This window comes from Sus scrofa, chromosome 17 (genome assembly GCF_000003025.6).
Source record: "Sus scrofa isolate TJ Tabasco breed Duroc chromosome 17, Sscrofa11.1, whole genome shotgun sequence".
Classification (NCBI taxonomy): Eukaryota; Metazoa; Chordata; class Mammalia; order Artiodactyla; family Suidae; genus Sus; species Sus scrofa.
The window spans coordinates 44,094,038-44,112,853 of NC_010459.5; the positions used below are offsets into that span (position 1 = coordinate 44,094,038).

Genomic DNA, 18,816 nt, shown 5'->3' on the forward strand with positions numbered 1-18,816 from the left:
TTAATATCCTCATTTTAAAAATAATTCAGCCTTGTAACAGGCGAGGTGATGTCAAGAAGACACCATTTACAAGGAGGCAGAGTCCTCCCCAGATATCAACTCTCCCAGTGCCACGACCCTGGCCTTCCCATCTCCAAAACTATGAGAAAGAAATGTTCACTGCTCATAAAAAAAAAAAAAAAAAAAAAAAAAAAAAAAAAATTACCTGCAGGTAAGTAAGGAGACCAGGATTTAAGTCTAGACAATCCTAACTCCAGAGCCCGTCCTGATCCTCATGTGATATTGGGGCAGCTAAATTTGCTAATTAACAGGGCTCACAATTCTAGAAGCTCACAGTCCAGTTATACTGAAGAAATTCTGCTGGTTCTCCACTGTATCTCAGGACAGAACCAGGTCCCAAGATCAAAAGGTGGAAGTTTCCAGGAAGCAGATTTTAGATTCAATATACAGAAGGACAATTAATTAGGATCACCTGGTAAATAAATGAGCCTTGCTGAGAAATGACAGGCTAGTCATCCCTAGGAAGAAGGCTCAAGCCGAGGCTGGGGTGCCCCCTGTCAGGATACTGCCCAGGGATCTCGCACGCTGCATGGGAGGGGCTGCCAGAGCCCTGTTGGCTCTGAGTCTCCAGGTCCTTCTGAGCGAGAACTAAAGAGGACAGTGGTCTCCACTAGGCTCAGGATAATAAACAAGTCAGCTCCTTTGACCCCGGAGAGGTGCTCTACTGCATTATTCCTTGATTCCCTGGATGGGGCTTGCACTCAGGAAAGTCTTGGCTGTGGTTAAAAATGTTAAGGAACTCCTCAAAGGTCACAAGCGGTTCTGCTCACCATCTGTGATCATCTGTGCAGGTGTCAAGGGAAGTTCTCTATCAACCTTTCCAGCTCAGCCTATTTCTAGGGCTTCAGACCCACATCTGCAGCTGGGGATGCCACAGCCAAATGCTGCTGTAACTTAATTAGGTGAAACTCCTCCTCCATCTAGCTGTTCAATGTTTAGTGAATACAATGTTTTTGATTCTGTCATGGCCACAGGCTCCGCCATTCTCCCAGCCTTGGAGGTTTATGACCATGGAGTTAACTGCTCTTGACTCCTTATCACACATGATGGATTTTCCTTTAATCACAGTGTCTCTTATTTTCTCTTATTTAACCCTTTCCCTGAAATTCGACAGCACCCTAAGCCAGGTCATCATGATTAATACTTATTACGGCAGAACTTGGCTACTCAGGTCCAGGTAAACGCTTACTCAATCTTGCGAGCTGTTACCAGATTAACTCCCCCCGTCCCACCCCATTTCACTTTTCCTCACATCTCACTTGTTCAAGAAATATGGCAACTAGCACTAGCAACAGAATTCTCAGTGCACCTGTGTACCTCGTCTGCCATGAACAAGCCCTTGTACCTAGCCAGACTCCTCTTTCTGCTCTCACACAGGGGCTTGGATTCTGTCACAGTGAACATGCTATTGGCCCTGCTCCAGCCAGGTTCTACTGTCAACGGTAAGAGCTTTTTTTTTCCTTTCCTCCCTCGGCATATGGAGGTTCCCAAACTAGGGGTCGAATCGGAGCTGTAGCCACCAGCCTACGCCAGAGCCACAGCAACGCAGGATCCGAGCCGTGTCTGCGACCTACACCACAGCTCACAGCAATGCCGGATCGTTAACCCACTGAGCAAGGCCAGGGATTGAACCCGCAGCCTCATGGTTCCTGGTCAGATTTGTTAACGACTGCGCCACGACGGGAACTCCAATGGTAAGTGCCCTTTAAGTCTCAGCTTGAACTCTACTGTCCCCAAGGACCTTATACTTTGTATGAGGAAGTTTTTATTACAGTCTTGAGCATGAGACCTAGCCTCAATATTTGGAAGGATGAAGTGAAAGAATCTGGCTTTATCTGTAAAGGAAAAAGGAAAAACCACAACTATAGAACTATTAGGTTGGTACTGGGGAGGAAGACATAAAAAAAAATCTTAATTTGTAGCATGACAAATTCTTTATAACCAAAGATATGCAAGCAAATGCCTTTTTTTTTTTTTTTTTTTTTGCCACACCCACAGCATGTGGAAGTTTCTGGGCCAGAGATCAAACCCACACCACAGCAGCAACCTGAGCCATAGCAATTGACAACACTGGATCCTTTAACCTGCTGAGCCAGTGGGGAACTCCAAGCGGAGGCCTTCTCATTGCCTATCAGGAATGCTGGGGAGGTGTAACTCTTACATGGCCTAGGAAGCTGGGTTAGATGGTTTCCAAGGGACTTTTATTTCTAACTGATACATTGTATAGTGATGCAATATCCATGTGCAAACTTGTGGTTGTTTTGAGGCTAGGTACCCTAACTCCCCAAAATTAACCTTCACAAGAACAGTTTCACTTTCTATCACTTTTTCCTTTGTCTTGGCCCCATCCACCCCAGCCAGCCTTGGGATATAAAGAATACTATCTCAAATGCATGTCCACCAAACATCGAGAGGCCATGAATATCAAAGCTGAGAGTAGTGGCCACCAAGGCCAACCTTATGCTCTTGCTAATGTGCCCTCAGGGTTAGAGGAAGGAAGGAAGGAAAAGGAGAGCCGGCAGTCAAATCACTAGTGTCCTCAGTGGATTTTGACTATGAGGTCAGAAGATCCTGTACAAACTGCTGGAGGACAAGAGAGATTGGGAAAGGAGATAGGCTTCAACGCAATGAATCCTGACCCAGCTGAGAGCACACAGCCTGCCTCTCCAGACCCTGCAGGGTGGTACAGGGGCATCAAGTGGCTTCCCACAGCCACCCCCACCCCCCCCTTGGGGGGTCCCAGAAAGCGCTGCCACCAGGAATGATGGGCACACTCACTTGTTGCAGTGCTGTTTGAGGTGCTTCTTATAGCCATCGTCATGCAGGACCACCTCGGGGTTACAGGTGGCCAGCCAGTCTGCGTTCTTCAACTCTGGGAGCAGCAGCTGGTTCTTGGTTTTCTTCCCCTTCCTCCCTCGGGGGACTGGGGCGGACAACCCTGAGGCAGAAGGGCAGGTAGGTGAGTCAATGTGGCTTAACCACGGGATCAGAACCGAGCTGGGCTAGGGTGGCAAAGGGGCAGCCTGGCTGCGCATCGGGGCTCAGGATGATGGGCCCCACTCCTCAGCAACCCCCCCAGTGATGCTGGAGTCACACCTGAAATCCCAGGACCAATCGGCAGGCAGTAAAAATCTACCAAGCACCCCACAGGATCGAGAAGGCTGTATGAGTGCCTATGCCCTGGGGAACTCACACCCTAGTGGGGAGAAAGGAGCACTCCATCTGAGACATGAAGGTGAGCTGTGGCCTAGCACAGAGCACAGCAGCACAAGAAAATGCACAGGACATGGAGATGCAAAAGGCAAGCCACAGAGCACATCGTCTGAGCCCCCAAATCAGAGGAGGAGCCCTGTGACACCCAGGTCAGTAGCAGGACTGGCATGTGGGGAACTTCAAGAGGGCCCAACTGCACTTAAACCAACTCAGGTAACGCGGGACGATTCTGAAGGAGAAAGGCGAGAACCCTCATCGTTTCCCACAGGTCACATTCTGACCTGAGAAAGAAGTCCCCAAAGCACAGCAACATGGATCAACACGGGAAGACGGAACGAGGTCTGAGGGCTTTGCGCTCCTCAGGAACAGGCCTGCCAGCCCTCACCTGAGTGGTTCTGCAGCGTCTGGGCCTGCCCGTCTTTAGTAGGTGTGATCAATTCCCAAATGAAACTCTTGATCTTCTCATCCCCCTTGTAGTGCTTGACACAGTACACCAGCAGGGCTCGGCAAATCATCTCCATGTCCTTCTCATTCAGATGCCACTTGAATCGCCCATGAGTCAGGATATCCTTCCACCGGCCCCAGCTGAGAGGGGGATACAGGAGGGCATCAGCGGGAGGAAGGGCCAGGCGTGCCCTCAACCCCGCAGGACAAGCAGGAACTGAGAGTGCTTCCCGTCCCCCAAGGGCTTTGTCCCGAAAGACCCTGGAGGACTAGGGTGATCTGGACATTGGACACTGAGACTTTCACACGGCCACTAGAATGTTAAGAAGGAAAGGAAGAAAATATTTGGAGCAAGGAGTAAATCTGGAATTAAAACACAGTCCAGCTGCAGTATTGGAAAGCAATGGTGAGCTCCCAGAAGCTAAACCTACTTCAACCAGAGCCAGGGCCCTGCACGAATCATGCCTTAATGGTAACATCTGTTGCGCTGATTCCTTCTATGTCCTTGGGGGGAAAAGGCAGGAAATCAGTACCAGGCAGCAAATTAGTAACAGAGATTTGCTGTGACAAGCATCTGAGAAAATCATGGCACGGCTACAGCATGGCAGCAGAGTGTAGGGACTGTGGTCGGGGCGGGGGGGACAGGAAGAAAGCACAGTTCTCTCTTCCCCTAGCAGACCCTCCATCAGCCCAAACCCGAAGTGAAAGGAGAACACACCGGACCAGTCTCAGGGACAGCAAACCAGTGGGGAAAACAGTGACAACAAGAACGAAGCGGCAAAGCCAACACCCACCCAAAGATGAGCAGGTTCTTCTCCACCCGGAAGCACTCAGCCCGGAGGTAGCGCCTGGTTTTGTCATTGAGGCGCCTGGACCTTGTGGGCCTCTCATCAGAGTCACTGTCCAACTCTGAAAACTCCATGAGTTCATCCTCCTCAAAAGAGTTATAGTGTTTGGTCTGCTTCCTCACGCGTGGACGGTCGATCACCAAGCTTTCCTAGAAACAAAGAAGACTGCTGGGGGAGAAAGCCCCTGGTCTTTCCCCTGATTACAACGCACAGGCCACCCTGCTGCCCTTCCTCAGGAGGCATTTGGGAAGCTCACCCCTGTCTCATCCTCCAGCAGGAGAGGCCCTTCCCTGCATACCTGCTGTGTCCACAGCAGGCAGAGGGGGGTTCTCCAGGACCTGCTGGAGTTGGTGTGCTCCCCCACCCCCAGTGCTGGCTGCCCCCACCTGCTGGTTCTGCAGTCTTCCTAACAGGGGCCTGGGCAGGCAAGATGTCCCAGAGCCCCAAGGGGCAGCCGGTTCTTGCCAAGAAAGACTGGAGTTCTCGCAGCCCAGCTGTTCTGCCCAGCATGCCAGGCAGCCTGTGCTCTGGAGACAGCAGAGTCGGAGAATTCCATCTGCTCAGCGACTTTCTGAAGATGAACACAAATTACTGCTGCTTCATGTTCTGTCTCCTATGGCACCACTAACCTTTTGTCTTTTCTGGAAAAGATCTCTCTGGCTCTGGAAACTCACCCATGCTGGGGGCTCCCCGGCTACAACCATCACTTCCTGGACTCCATCATTTCATGCTTCTCGCCCCTTCCCCTACCTCTTAGACCCAAAGCTCAGCTAAGAATACTCCCCTATGCAGCCCAGATAAATGTCTAGTGTCACCCCTGCTCTGATCACCTGACCCCACTCCCACCCCCTTACATGCTCTGACTGCCTCGTACTGTCTACAGGGCAAGAGGTTTTTCTTCCCCCTCCAGCCTACTGTCCTGCACAGAGTAACTTTCTGATTGCGACACTGTAAAACAGTAGACACGGGTTACTAAAGGGACTGCAGAATCCTTCTATTAGGAGAAAAGAGGGTGGATTAAGCATCCTCTGGCAACTCTAGAGAAGGGTGAAGACTGGATGCTGGGGACTGAATCAGACAGATGTACTCAGCGACTGCCTTCGGGGTCTATGGGCCCATGAGAGGTCAATGCTCACTCAAGATGGAGAAAGGATATGCACAGCCCGAAGGGAGGTGACAGGGTCAGAGAAGGAGGGAAGGGGTGCCTCACAACGGGCTGGGCAGCTATTTTCACATGGTACCACCAGCTCCGCAAAGTGGGCATCAGCACCCCCTTCATCCACATGCCCTCTCTAACCTCTCTGTAAGGTCAGGGGCCAAGCCCAAAGGCATTCAGCTAATTAGTGGCAGAGCCAGGGTGCAAATTTGCTTTTATTCCAAGGCCATTCTCTTTCTTGTGTTCAGAAGTAGAAAAATTCAAGATACTAAAAGAATGGAGGTGAACCCAACAAACTTTCCTTCATCATACTTTCCCCTCTAATATTCCTCCGAGTTAAGGTTCCTTTCATGGGAAGTGTTGAAACAGAGGTAAAACAGTCACATGCCAAGGATGGAATACTGCCTTCGGTCAGAAGGCTGACCCTGACCTATTTGGTCAGTTTCAGTTATAATTATCTTTGTCGAATCTCCCAGACACTCAGCAGATTGTATGCCCCATTAGGTCACTTTAAATTATAACAGTTAACATTTATCAAGATCTAAGAGTCCGGCATGCTTTAAAGTGGGTTATACATGGCATCTCATTTAAGAACTAAGGCTCAGGAGTAAATGATGATTTGAGCTAGGAATTATGGTCCCAAAAGACATCAATGAAATGTTCAGTGAAATAAAATATTCTCAATGCTGTACCTTTTCACTCTTTGCTTCAGTGTCCAGTTCAGCTATTTTAGCCCATTTCTGCCAAAAGTTTGGGTCATCTAAGGAAATATCCGTTCTGTTTCCTGAAGCCACAAAGCTAGCCTGTGAAGAAGAACCAATAAACTGTGCTTGAACACAGGAGAAATCACTTAAACACCTGTGTGACCTCACACATACAGAGACTCAGGCATAGGAACTACCTGTATTCAAAATCAAAACCCCTAACGGAGCCTCCAAATGAAAGCGAAAATCTCAAAGCTATTCTTTTAAAATTCTATTTTAAAGGCTGGGTGAGGAAATTACAGTTTCAACCTACAGGATCACTTTTTGTAACTTGAACTTGGAAGCATGAGGACAACCCCTGAAGACAATGGTAACGTATGTCCAGTTGCTCATGAAAGCACTGATTCTTAAAACGTCTCTGGATATAATTTTCCTCTCAATTCACCAGTTACCACGTGTCCGCTCTGAGGAAGGCCCTGGGTTGGGCAGTACGAGGTGTACAGAGATGAGCTATACCTCTAAAGCACAAAATATCCTCCTGAAAAAGCCTCCCTTCCCCCATAAGTCATCAAACAGGTGATTTAATCCGACAGGTCATGAAGCTCACAGAGCCCATGGCCAGGGAAGCCCAAAAGTGACCTGGTCGGGGGGCTGCTAAGCTGAATTCTAAATCCAGTGACCTGGTGGGCAGAGGAAAGAGGCACCTAGACTAGAAACTGGGAATCTTGAGTAAAATCTCGTCTCATGAAATGAACAAAATGCTTGCTTGACTGAGGCATGGAGTGGTCACTGGAATTTCATTCTCTGACACCGATCAAGGAGTGCTCGGCAAGGAATCCAAGACAGCAATTTGAGGGTTTGGGGTCAGTCTGTGCCAACAGTGGAGGCAAACTGCAAACCCAAGAATCCAACCTGACTGCTGAAGATCAGCTCTGAGGATTCGGAGCAGTGATTTCGTTTATTTCTGATCCATTATTCAGGCCTCTTCTAAGAACCTTCTAAGAATCTTTAGAGTGCACATGGAACAGAAATGTAGCCAATCTCAAGGTTTTGCATGTAGAGAAACAGGAGCCTGGCTAATGAGAGTCAAAGAAGAGAGGATATTCTTTCACAGCCACCCCCGTGGGCTCTGCAGAGAAGGCTCTATACCTTGGCGAAAGTGGATCCTTTGCCTTCAGACTGGATGGTGATGGTGTGTGTTCGCCTCTGCAGAATCTGGTCTATGTCTTCTTCACAGAACTTGGAGCCTTCGTCTTCCTCGTCCATTAAGGCACCATATGCACCTTTCCGGAGCAAGTCCTCTACCTCCATTTTTGAAAGCTGCTGTACCTGGACAGGTCACCAAAGGCTACTCACAAAGTGGCAAATGCACAGGAGAAAAACAGCCTCAAATCTGACCTTCATGATTCACTACACAGTTCCTCCATAAACTGCACATCGGAAAAATAAAGACATGGACAACAAGCCTTAGAAAATGAAAACCCAGATAAAGACACTCAAGCGAACTCTGGGGGAGCTCCCTTCATGGCTCAGTGATTAACGAATCCGACCAGGAACCGTGAGGATGCAGGTTCCATCCCTGGCTTCGCTCAGGGGGTTAAGGATCCGGCACTGCCGTGAGCTGTGGTGTAGGTCACAGACGCGGCTCGGGTCTGATGTTGCTGTGGCTGCGGCGTAGGTCGGCAGCTGTAGCTCCCATTCGACCCCTAGCCTGGGAACTTCCACATGCTGTGGGCGGGGCCCTAAAAAGCAAAAAATAAAATAAAATAAAATAAAAAGAGAGCGAGAACTCTGGGGAGGGCAGGCAGACAATCACTGGGAGCTCTGGATAAAACCCAGCACATGACCCAGCGGCCCTAACGTTCCTCAGGATATGGGTTATTATCAAATGTCACAAACCATTAAAACCATGCACCCTGAAGAGAATATATTTAATGTTTTAGTTTGAGTCTCTATCTTTAAAAACCTCTAGATGTACCAAACAAGCTAAAGAATAATGATTTATTCATTATTAAATAAATACATTAGTATTGGAAATGATGTCATTTCTTAACTAAAGAAATGCTCCCAGGCCAAGTGTGATCTTCTCAATTGCTTGTTGAAAACAGGAAATGGGAGTTCAAAACACCCTTTCCTGGTTCTAATTAAGAATCTGGTTCTCTTTATATCAATCAGAAGCGGGAATTCCGTGACTCCCAGCACGGGTAACTTGAAGTATTATACTTAGCAACATACGCATAGCTAAGAGGATGCAGAACATCCAGATGAAAGATAACCCACTTCGAAGAGAGAGATATTCTGCTTTGTTTGCCTATAGTCTAATATGACTTAGGAATCTTAGCAACAATTTTTATCCCCTCTAGAAGGGGAAAAAAGATTTTATTAACTGCCATGTTTCAAGCTGATAATTTATTCGTTCATTTATTTACCAACTATTATGCACCAAACATCTTTAATATGCCAGTCACTATTGGGGCATTGAGCGAAATAAAATAGCTCATCTTCAGGGAGCTCAAAGTCTGGAGTATGAGATGAAGCATGGTGACAACAGATAGAGTTAAGACTATTAAGATCCACTGATTTCCAAAGGGCAATGTCTAAACGTCACTGAAATGTTACTGCAGGTCAGGCAATCCAACCACCTCACTGCTCCTACAGGTTTCCTTTATGCACCTATAAAATGCAGAGACCTGACCTGGGCTACCCTCTACTGCAGGGAATTCTCCACCAAAGATACGAGGTCTGACTGCACGTAGCAAAAGCCGTGAAAGTGAAGAATGAGAGTGGCTGGGCAGGGATAAACTCTTCTTCAGGCCCTGGAGCAGGTTCTGGGTACTCACTCCGTTGGTGCTGCCCTTTCGGTTGATGTCCTGAAGGACAGCCTTGTCCAGGCCCAGCTTCAGGCTGGCCTTGTCAAACATCTCCCGCTCGTAGGAGTTCCGAGTGATGAGGCGGTACACCTTCACGGCTTTACTCTGGCCTATCCGGTGACATCGGGCCTGGGCCTGGGCAGGAAGGAGGACCATACACGGCATGTCAGCAGATACAATGGCGGCAGCCCAAGGAACAGGGAAATGCTGCATTGCATGTGGTGTGAGTAGCTGGCTCGTACGGTTATGAGTCATGGCACTGGTTTTGGAATAGAATTCACCCAAATGCCAGCTGCCCTTTCAAGGACACTCATTTCATTGCCTATTACTTAGTGAGTGACTGCTGTGTGCTGGGATAAAGTGATGAGAAGGACCTGGCCTCCCACCCTTCCCAGCTTGTGGTCTCAGTGCAGGAACTCATTCCAGGATGCTGGCCTGCTCTTTGGAGAAACGTCTCACAGCAAGCAGCACCACTTTTTAAGTTTTTTCATTGTACTATCAAAATTTTCACACACAGACAAAAGTAGTCTCTTTTGTCTCCCAGTCACTCTTGCTGCATCTCTGCTATGCCTCTGCCCTCCGAGATTATCATGAAGCAAACCCTAAGCATCATGTTGTCTCCTCCTCACACATTCCAATATGTATTTCTAATTATAAGGACTCTTGTAAAACATATTACCATTGCTGTACTTCAAAAAATTAATATTAAGGACGATTGAGTCAGTGTTCCAATTTCCCTTGCTTGTCTCATATGTACATTTCTAAGTTTGCTTGTTTGCATCAGGATCCAAATAAAGCAGATGCATTATAATTGGTTCATATGTCTCATGTCTCTTGTGGTCCTCAGGTACTCCCTGCCTTTGATCTCTCCTTTTTTCAAATACAACCAATTTGTTGAAGAGACCAAGCATCTTTTCTATGGTTTCTCACAGTCTACATTTTGCCGCCTGTTTTTTGGTGCATCTCTGAATAGGTTCACTTGTTTTCTGTATCTCCTCTATATTAGAGTTATACCTTGAGGTTAAGATTTTACTTTTGGCAAGTGTATTTCATAGGTAGTGTACAAATTTCCATCAAAAAAGCACATGACGTCTGGCTGTTTTTCTTTCAAATTGATGAGCATTGCATTACTGCAGCTGTTCCCTGTCTGGGGAACTTCCAAATGCGCCGGGCGCAGTCAAAAAAGAAAAAAAAAAATGTGTTACCTTTTATTACATTGTTGTTATTATTCTTTTTTTTTTTTTTGTCTTTTTGCCATTTCTTGGGCCGCTCCTGTGGCATACGGGAGGTTTCCAGGCTAGGGGTCCAATCGGAGCTGCAGCTGCCAGCCTACGCCAGAGCCACAGCAACGCGGGATCCGAGCCGTGTCCGCGACCCACACCACAGCTCACGGCAACGCCGGATCCTTAGCAAGGATCACTGAGCAAGGGCAGGGATCAAACCCGCAACCTCATGGTTCCTAGTTGGATTCGTTAACCACTGCGCCATGGCGGGAACTCCCACATTGCTGTTATTATTCTTAATACTGTTCAAATATGGTCCAAGGGAGCCTCTTCGGTTTGGCTGCTGAGTTTTGTTTTTTTTTTAACATGATTCAATCGAATATGGAAAAGGAGAAGACTACAGTAAACTCTGGCATTATATTTGGAGGTGTCAGTTTGCATTAGTTCATATATAACACATGGATAAAGATATGGAACTGCCTGTACTTAGGTTTGTACATTATAGCAAAGACCTGCAGTCTTTGACAGCTCCCTTGCTTTCTGTATGACCTGATTCACGTTCCCACTGTATATTTCCTGCCCAGACCTGGACTCGCTCATTTTTTTCAAGGAGTCCAAGAGCTTCCTTCAGTGGGAAATGCAGTTAGAGACAATGGTCTGGGTGCTCTAGGCATGCTCACTGCTCCGAAGCCCATTCAGTGGGCAAAAGTAGAAGTGTTTGCTGTGTGTGTGGTGTGCAGGATCATGTGCACATATGAGACCAAACACATGATGAGATCATCCTGATATTTGTAATTCAAACTTGGGACTACGGGATTCTAACTTCATTAACCACACATCTGTATCTCTTTTTAACCATGCTGAAAAGTTCAGTCCTCAACCATGCCAATATCATTACTCATTTGATTGATTCCACAATATACACAATCGTCTCAGAAAAACAGTACCACTATGATCCCCCCCCAAACATAACTATTGAAAACAATGTAAGATTTATGTCCTCACCCAGGGTTATAGCCCACTAAGCATGTATAAATTAGTGTTTTAAATACACACCTACAGATAGGTTTCTTTTTCACAGTGGCAGGATTTGCAGTTCCAGAAACACTTTTTCTTTTTCTTTTTTTTGGTCTTTTTTGGGGCCATACCCGTGGCATACGGAGGTTCCCAGGCTAGGGGTAGAATTGGAGCTGAAGCCACTGGCCTACACAGCCACAGCAACGTCAGACCCAAGCTGTGTCTTCGACCTACACCACAGCTCATGGCAATACCAGATCCTTAACCCCCTGAGCGAAGCCAGGGATTGGACTTGCATCCTCATGGATACTAGTCAGATTTGTTTTCGATGAGCCACCACAGGAACTCCTAGAACACTTTTTGTGTAATCCAGGATTGAGCAAATGAATAAACACACTGAAGGTAAGAGGAGTCAGGGTTTTCACTGTTGAAGAAGGAAGTTACAAATATGGAAAGAAGAAAAACTAGACTAACAGCGGTGTTAGAATGGATTGGAAGTATCAGTGGTTAGGGCACAGGTGTGTTTATAATCATGCATACATACAGACACAGAAATAGATATAGCTATGTGTGTATTTATGTTTATACGTTTCTGTTAACACAGTGTGTATATACACACATACACATATGAATGTATGTTTTTACATATGAATATTGAGATTCCCTGTGTATGTATTCTAGCTATATCCACTGAGAGGGCTTAGGAGCAAAAGCATGCCAGCAGCAGAGAACATAGAGCAGCACTCAGATCTGGGTTTCTGATTTCCATTTTCCATAAGAAAGAATAAGACATGTTAGAGAAATGATTAATTCGAAGGCCAGGGTAGTCAAAGTAGAGGATGAGCATAAGACTGTGCCAGAACATCAGAAAGTACTCAAAGAATGATGGAGACACCTCAAAACAACAACTCAAACTTGAAGAGGTTTCCGCTGGCTGGGTCCAGAATTACCTGAACATCCAAATAAACAGAGTAATGGAACATAACCTACTGAATAAAAGAAGAACCAATGAGTACATAGTAACACAAATAAACTAATGGGAGAAAAGGGGAAACTAAACTCTTCCTTATAGTAGAAAGTAAATAACAAAGAGTTAGAAAATCACCACTCTGCAACCATCTCAGTGATGACTGATCCAGGCAAATATGATTAATGGAAACTAAAACCAGTGGGTGAAACTCTGATGAGGGAAAGAATATTTACAAAGTCGCAAGGTATCTCTCCAAACTTCCTTATTAATTTCAAAGGGAAAAACAGCAACTTCATAGTGGAGAAATCTGGCATATACCACTAACTAAGCTCAAAGTGCTTATTATCAACAAATGGACGTCATGTTTCTCGATGTGATACATTAAGGAGGACCCATCACTTTGCAGAATGACTAAACCTGAACCCAATCTTGTGGAAATACAAAACAAGCGACAATCTATAAAACCACCAGCCTGTACTTCTCAAAGACATCAAGGTCATGAAAGAAAAAGAAAGATCAAGGGGTTGATCCATTAAAGGAGACCAAAGAGATTGAGAACTGAATGCAGTGGGTGATCCTGGTTTGCATCTGAGGACTAGGGGACTAAGAGCTATTGAGGATGTTTAAGGAAATGACAAAATCTGAATGTGGACCGTGGACTGGATACAATTCTTATGTCTTGATTCTGAGAACTGAACCATGGTTATATTAGGACTCGTATATATTATTAGGTTATATATGTATTCCTTGCTCTCAGGAAGTACACACTAAAGCACTTAGGGGACTACTTACTCTCAAATGGCCCAGAGAGAAAGGGGTGTGTGTGGGTATGTATTTATACATATATACTCAGACAGGAGAGAGAGCTAGAAAGGGTAAAAATGATAAAGTAAATGAGGCAAAGTGTACAAAGTTGGTGAATTTGGATAAAGGGTATATTGGAGCTGCAAACTAAAATTATATCACAATGAAGATATTAAAAAATTAAACACGGCTGATATTTGAAATAATTTCTCTCTTGGGGTTATGCGTCCATTTCACATACAGCTAGATTCAACTGTTTCATTTTGCTTTTGAGTTTTAGGGATTGATTTTTCCCACATTAATTTAACCAGAATGAAAGGGATGGGAAAGAAAAAAACTAAACTCAAGTAACTTTGGAAAATGACATTTTGATCATGGACTTTAAGACTGATGATCTAAAAAATGCTTTAGTATAGTATTCTATACACCGATGAATTTATTTTTCACAGAATGTGGGTTAGTAATTCTAAAACTTTTTTATGTATGTACTAAGACTGAACAAATGAAAACATATACTGTGTTATAATAACAAGACCCAGACTTCTCATAGCCAGACAAAGGAGGTACATGTACAGAAGAAATGAGAAGGCCAGAAGGACCCTTGTGGTGTTGAATTGGTATCAGAAATCTCACTACGGAGGGAGGGATGTGGCATAAACGCAGATATGCAGTACGAGAAACTGTGTGACATGGACACACATATATTTACGAGTTCTGTCCGCTCAGGGAGTTTAGAGGCAGTTATCCTCCAGCAGCAGTGGGCACACCCAGTAGCCAGACCTTGGTTTCTAAATGCCACTCTCAACTGAAAGGAACCAGTGAGCCTTGGAGAAGTCGAAAAAAGAACATGAACCTGAATGTCTCATAGTGCCAGAGTGTAAGGAAGTGCTCAAAACTGATGGGAGCATGTCAAAGGGACAGAAGAGCCAACCTGAAAGGCATTCCAATGACCAAATCCGAACAGCAAAGTAAACAATGAGAGTAATGGATTATAACCCATAAAATAAAATAAATATCCAGGAGTATATACTAACGTAGATAATAAATAAATGAGGGACAAAGGACAGCTGTTCTTTACAGTGGGATTCCAATTCATAAATGTAGAAGGAATGACTGAAATAGAAAATTACCACTAGCTGAACACTGTGGTAGCAAGAACCACTGATGGATGCTAACTAACACTAATAGGCAAAAGTATGATACGAAACAGGTACTTACAGCACCTCAAAATATCTCCTCCCAAGGTACTGACAAAGTTTAAAGTTATCTTATAGAGGAAGAACCTGGCAGACACCTGGCAGACACCACCTCAACCAAGTAATCAAGGTTAACATCACGAGGAATAAGACATACTGACATCATATACCCCATGAGAAGGATATAACATTACTTCTCTGATATTCTTAACCCAAATGCATAAAACCTGGTCATGAGAAAAGCATCAGGCAAACAAAGTGAGAAACATTCTACAAAACAGCTGGTCAGTACCCTTCAAAGGTGTCGAGGTCACAAAAGACAAGGAGAGATAGGAGCTGTCACAGACTGGAAAAAACTAAGGAGTCTTCTAAGAGAAATGAGAGACCCTGAACTGGATCCCAGGCCAGAAAAACAACATCTGTAGGAAACTGAAGGAATATGAACAGGATCTATAGATCAGTGTTGTATCGATGTTTCCATACCATACTGGTTCCCGTAATTATACAATGGCTATAAAGTGTTAACATTAAGGGAAACTGGGCAAAGGATCCTAGAACTCTGCACTATTTTTCAACTTTTAAAAAGTTTTAAGTGATTTCAGAATAACAAGTTTTAAAATATTGTTTTACAATGGTGTAAAATATTTAGGATCGTTCCAAAGTCAAAAAATACAAACAGGCATATTCAGAAAAACTAGCTTCTACTCCTATTACTTCCTTGTTTCCTCACCATCTGCCCGAATAAGTAACCGTTTTAAATGAAGGCTTTTGTTTCCGGGGTTGGGGAAGGGGAGACAAGCGACAGACATAGGCATCCAGCCTCTTTAAATAAATGCTAACATACTATACAGATTTTTCCCACCCAACAATATATTCAGGAGATGATTCCACAGCAGTATGTAGAGATATCGCTCATTCTCTCTTATCAACCAAGTTGTTCAGTTTTTGGCTATTTTTTTTTCTTTTTCTTTTTTCTTTCTTTTTCTTTTCTTTTTTTTTTAGGGCTGCATGCCTCAGCTCCCAGGCTATACCACAGCCACAGCAATGCCAGATCCAAGCTGCACCTGTGACCTACACCACAGCTCATGGCAGCACTGGATCCTTAATCCACTGGGAGAGTCCAAGAATCGAACCTGCATCCTCATGATACTAGCCAGATTTGTTTCCCCTGAGCCACGACAGGAACTCCATTTTTTGGCTGTTATAATTAGTTGCCACACCTTCTTTTACTCTCTTTAGTGGTAGGACATCTCTATTATTAGAAGAAAATCCAGTGGGTAGTTCTGATAAACAAAGCAAGTGATCAAGGTAAGTAACATGGATTGTGGAACCTATAAAGCAGCGACAGTAGGTGGCAATTAGGTACCGACGCTGATTTTCTTCTTTTGGCTTATCTGGTGTTGAGGGCAAATTACAAGAGGGACTTTAAGAAACGTCCAGAGTAAAAGTCTAATAGCGGAGAGCTGCTGACACCACTACCTTATCACCCCCTTGAAATCCACATCCCCACTTGTTCTCAATACTAGAACCCTGATTCTTATACGAGGGCAGCAATGTATTCAACTGAAACCATCTCCAGCCTCCCAGGGCTGGCAAGGTAATACAGTTCCCAACAGTGACATGGACGAGCAGCTCCAGGGCTATCCTGAGGCCCTCTGCTCTCCTGAAAAGAGCATCACGCCTGCCTTCCTTATTTTTCCCACCTGGGGTCTGATGTATCTGTCTTGGAGCCAAGAGAATTTGTAAAGCACACTCACGGAGGACAGTGGAGCAGAAAGACAGAAGGAACCTGAGACTCTCATGAAACTGGGAAGCCACCTCACTAGTCCAGGGACACCTATCTCTGGACTTCCCATTAGGTGAGAAAAACCAACCTCTGCTGGGGGTGGGGGTGAGCGGGGGTCACAAGCAGCCAAATGGTCCCAGGAGGAAATCCCATTGTGGCTCGGCAGTTAATGAACCCGACCAGCATCCATGAGGATGCAGGTCCGATCCCTGGCCTTGCTCAGTGGGTTAAGGATCTGGCGTTGCCCCGAGCTGTGGTGTAGGTTGTAGATGTGGCTTGGATCTGGCGTTGCTGTGGCTGTGGTGTGGGCCGGCAGCTGCAGCTCCAATTCAGCCCCTAGCCTGGGAACCTCCATATGCCTAAAATAAATGAATAAATAAATAAAAAATACATGGTCCCAGGAGAAAAACATACACTCTGCCAAGAAGACTTACCTGAAGGATAAAAGGATGAGTCCTGCCACATTTAAGACAGTCCTCATTTTACAGTCAACTCTCAATTAGTCATATTCGTTATTTCCTAACCTGAACTCACACACACACACAAATGTCGTAGGGAGAGGAACATTCGGAACTAAGGCGGCAACTGAGATGAAGTCCAAACAAGACACGTGAGCCAATGTATAAACACAACCTCTGGACTCAGGCCACAAGCAGGCTGTGGGGTGCCCCCCGCCCCTGGCCCCGGCCCCCAGCCAGGGGGAATCACAGAGCTCCTATGCTCTCCCACATGACTTGTAGGCACACAGTTTCTTCTTTACTTTTTAATACACTGGAGGTGAACAAAAGACTACGAGAAACAAATAGTAATATCCAGAAAACTTTTGAGAAACAGGTATAGATCCCAGTGAGTGCAATGGGAAGCAACAGGAAGTATCCAAGCAGTGACAGACTTCCAACTGATTCCAGCCCTCAATTCAGAACTGTCAGGTCTAAGCCCAGATGTTGGCAAAAACCTTACACCATGTCTTTACAATCATGTGAAAATTAAACAGCCGGTACAAAGAACCAGGCATAACCTTGACTCTTCTCCTGACTCTGACACCACTTTTTCAAAGGATTAGCTCTTCTACTACATTTTAAAGGTACATTTCCTTTAAGAGGTTAAAACTATTTGTACCTCAGCGAAAATCTACAGAGTCAGTGAGATGAAAAAAATTATCTAGGAGTTCCTGCTGTGGCTCAGTGTTAAGAACCTGATACCGTGTCTGTGAGGAAGCAGGTTTGATCCCTGGCCTTGCTTTATGGGTTAAGGATCCAGCATTGCCGCAAGCTGTGGCATTGGTCACAGATGCAGCTCGGATTTGGCATTACTGTGGCCATGTCTTAGGCCTCGGATGCAGCTCTGATTCAACCCCTAGCCTGGGAACTTCCATAAACCACAGGTGTGGCCATAAAAAGAAAAAAAAAATTACCTATAGCCCTACCTGAATCCAACCACTTCTAGCATGCTAGCATAGTTTCCCAGTTCGTTTTCTCTGCACAAGTATTTTACTTCAAGCCCAGCAATTTTACATCTCTCCTGTGTCGAAGGGTCTGTACCCGCAGGCCACCTCCTCATGTAGAAGAGGGATCAGGGGCTCTCAATGCAGCTGAGTCGGGGGACAGTGGGAAGCTACCCTCCCTCAACCATCTCCTTCAAAGGCCAACTGTGGCATCTGGGACGTCCAGCTCCACATTTACTCCTGGGGGAAAGGTATCTTCGCCTCTTACCATCTAACACTTCGGGGAAAGGGCGCAGAATCTGCTCCTTGCACTGTATTTCCACAGTGTGACTCAAAAGTCCTGAGTACTTTTGTTTCCCCGGGGCCTGGCCTGCTGTCTGGGGCTCAGTAAATCTGTCAGGAAGTCAGTCACGGGCTGGCTGAGAACAGGAAGGAGTGGACAGCATGGGCAAAGGGAAATGGAACAGAGAGTGAGAAACAGAGGGGCCGATGCTGTACATAAGCCCCATCCCACATGCTTCAGATGTGCCACTGACGCTCATTCCCACTCCAGGCAGACACACTTTCTGCTCCCCGTCTGGAACCTTCTTCCTACTGATTCCATAGCTTAAGACCCCTCCCCATCATGTCGGTCTCTGCCTAGATGTCACCCTGTTAAAGAAGCCTTCCTCGACCACCCTCTAAATCAGGGTGCCCAATCCGTCTTTTTTTTTTTGTCTTTTTTGTTGTTGTTGTTGCTATTTCCTGGGCCGCTCCCGAGGCATATGGAGGTTCCCAGGTTAGGGGTCGAATCAGAGCTGTAGCCACCGGCCTACGCCAGAGCCACAGCAACGCGGGATCCGAGCCGCGTCTGCAACCTACACCACAGCTCACGGCAACGCCGGATCGTTAACCCACTGAGCAAGGGCAGGGACCGAACCTGCAACCTCATGGTTCCTAGTTGGATTTGTTAACCACTGCGCCACGACGGGAACTCCCCAATCCATCTTATCCTCTTACTCTGCTTTACTCCTCACAGAAGCACTGCTGTCTGGGGTGATCTCACTCACTTTTCCTTGTTTATTGTCTTCCTCCCCCACTG

General features: G+C 45.8%; 1 protein-coding gene across 5 annotated transcripts in view; it reads right to left on the minus strand.

Annotated features, from left to right (window-relative positions):
• Positions 1–18,816, minus strand: part of CHD6 (chromodomain helicase DNA binding protein 6) — a 217,417-nt gene that overhangs the window by 45,982 nt on the left and 152,619 nt on the right. For all 5 annotated transcript variants that reach the window (XM_021077871.1, XM_021077869.1, XM_021077870.1 and 2 more), the window contains 6 exons: positions 9,266–9,430; positions 7,575–7,754; positions 6,414–6,524; positions 4,512–4,714; positions 3,659–3,858; positions 2,839–2,998 (listed from right to left, as the gene is read on the minus strand). In XM_021077871.1, coding sequence (XP_020933530.1) covers positions 2,839–2,998; positions 3,659–3,858; positions 4,512–4,714; positions 6,414–6,524; positions 7,575–7,754; positions 9,266–9,430 — 1,019 coding nt within the window. The remainder of the gene's footprint in view (positions 1–2,838; positions 2,999–3,658; positions 3,859–4,511; positions 4,715–6,413; positions 6,525–7,574; positions 7,755–9,265; positions 9,431–18,816) is intronic.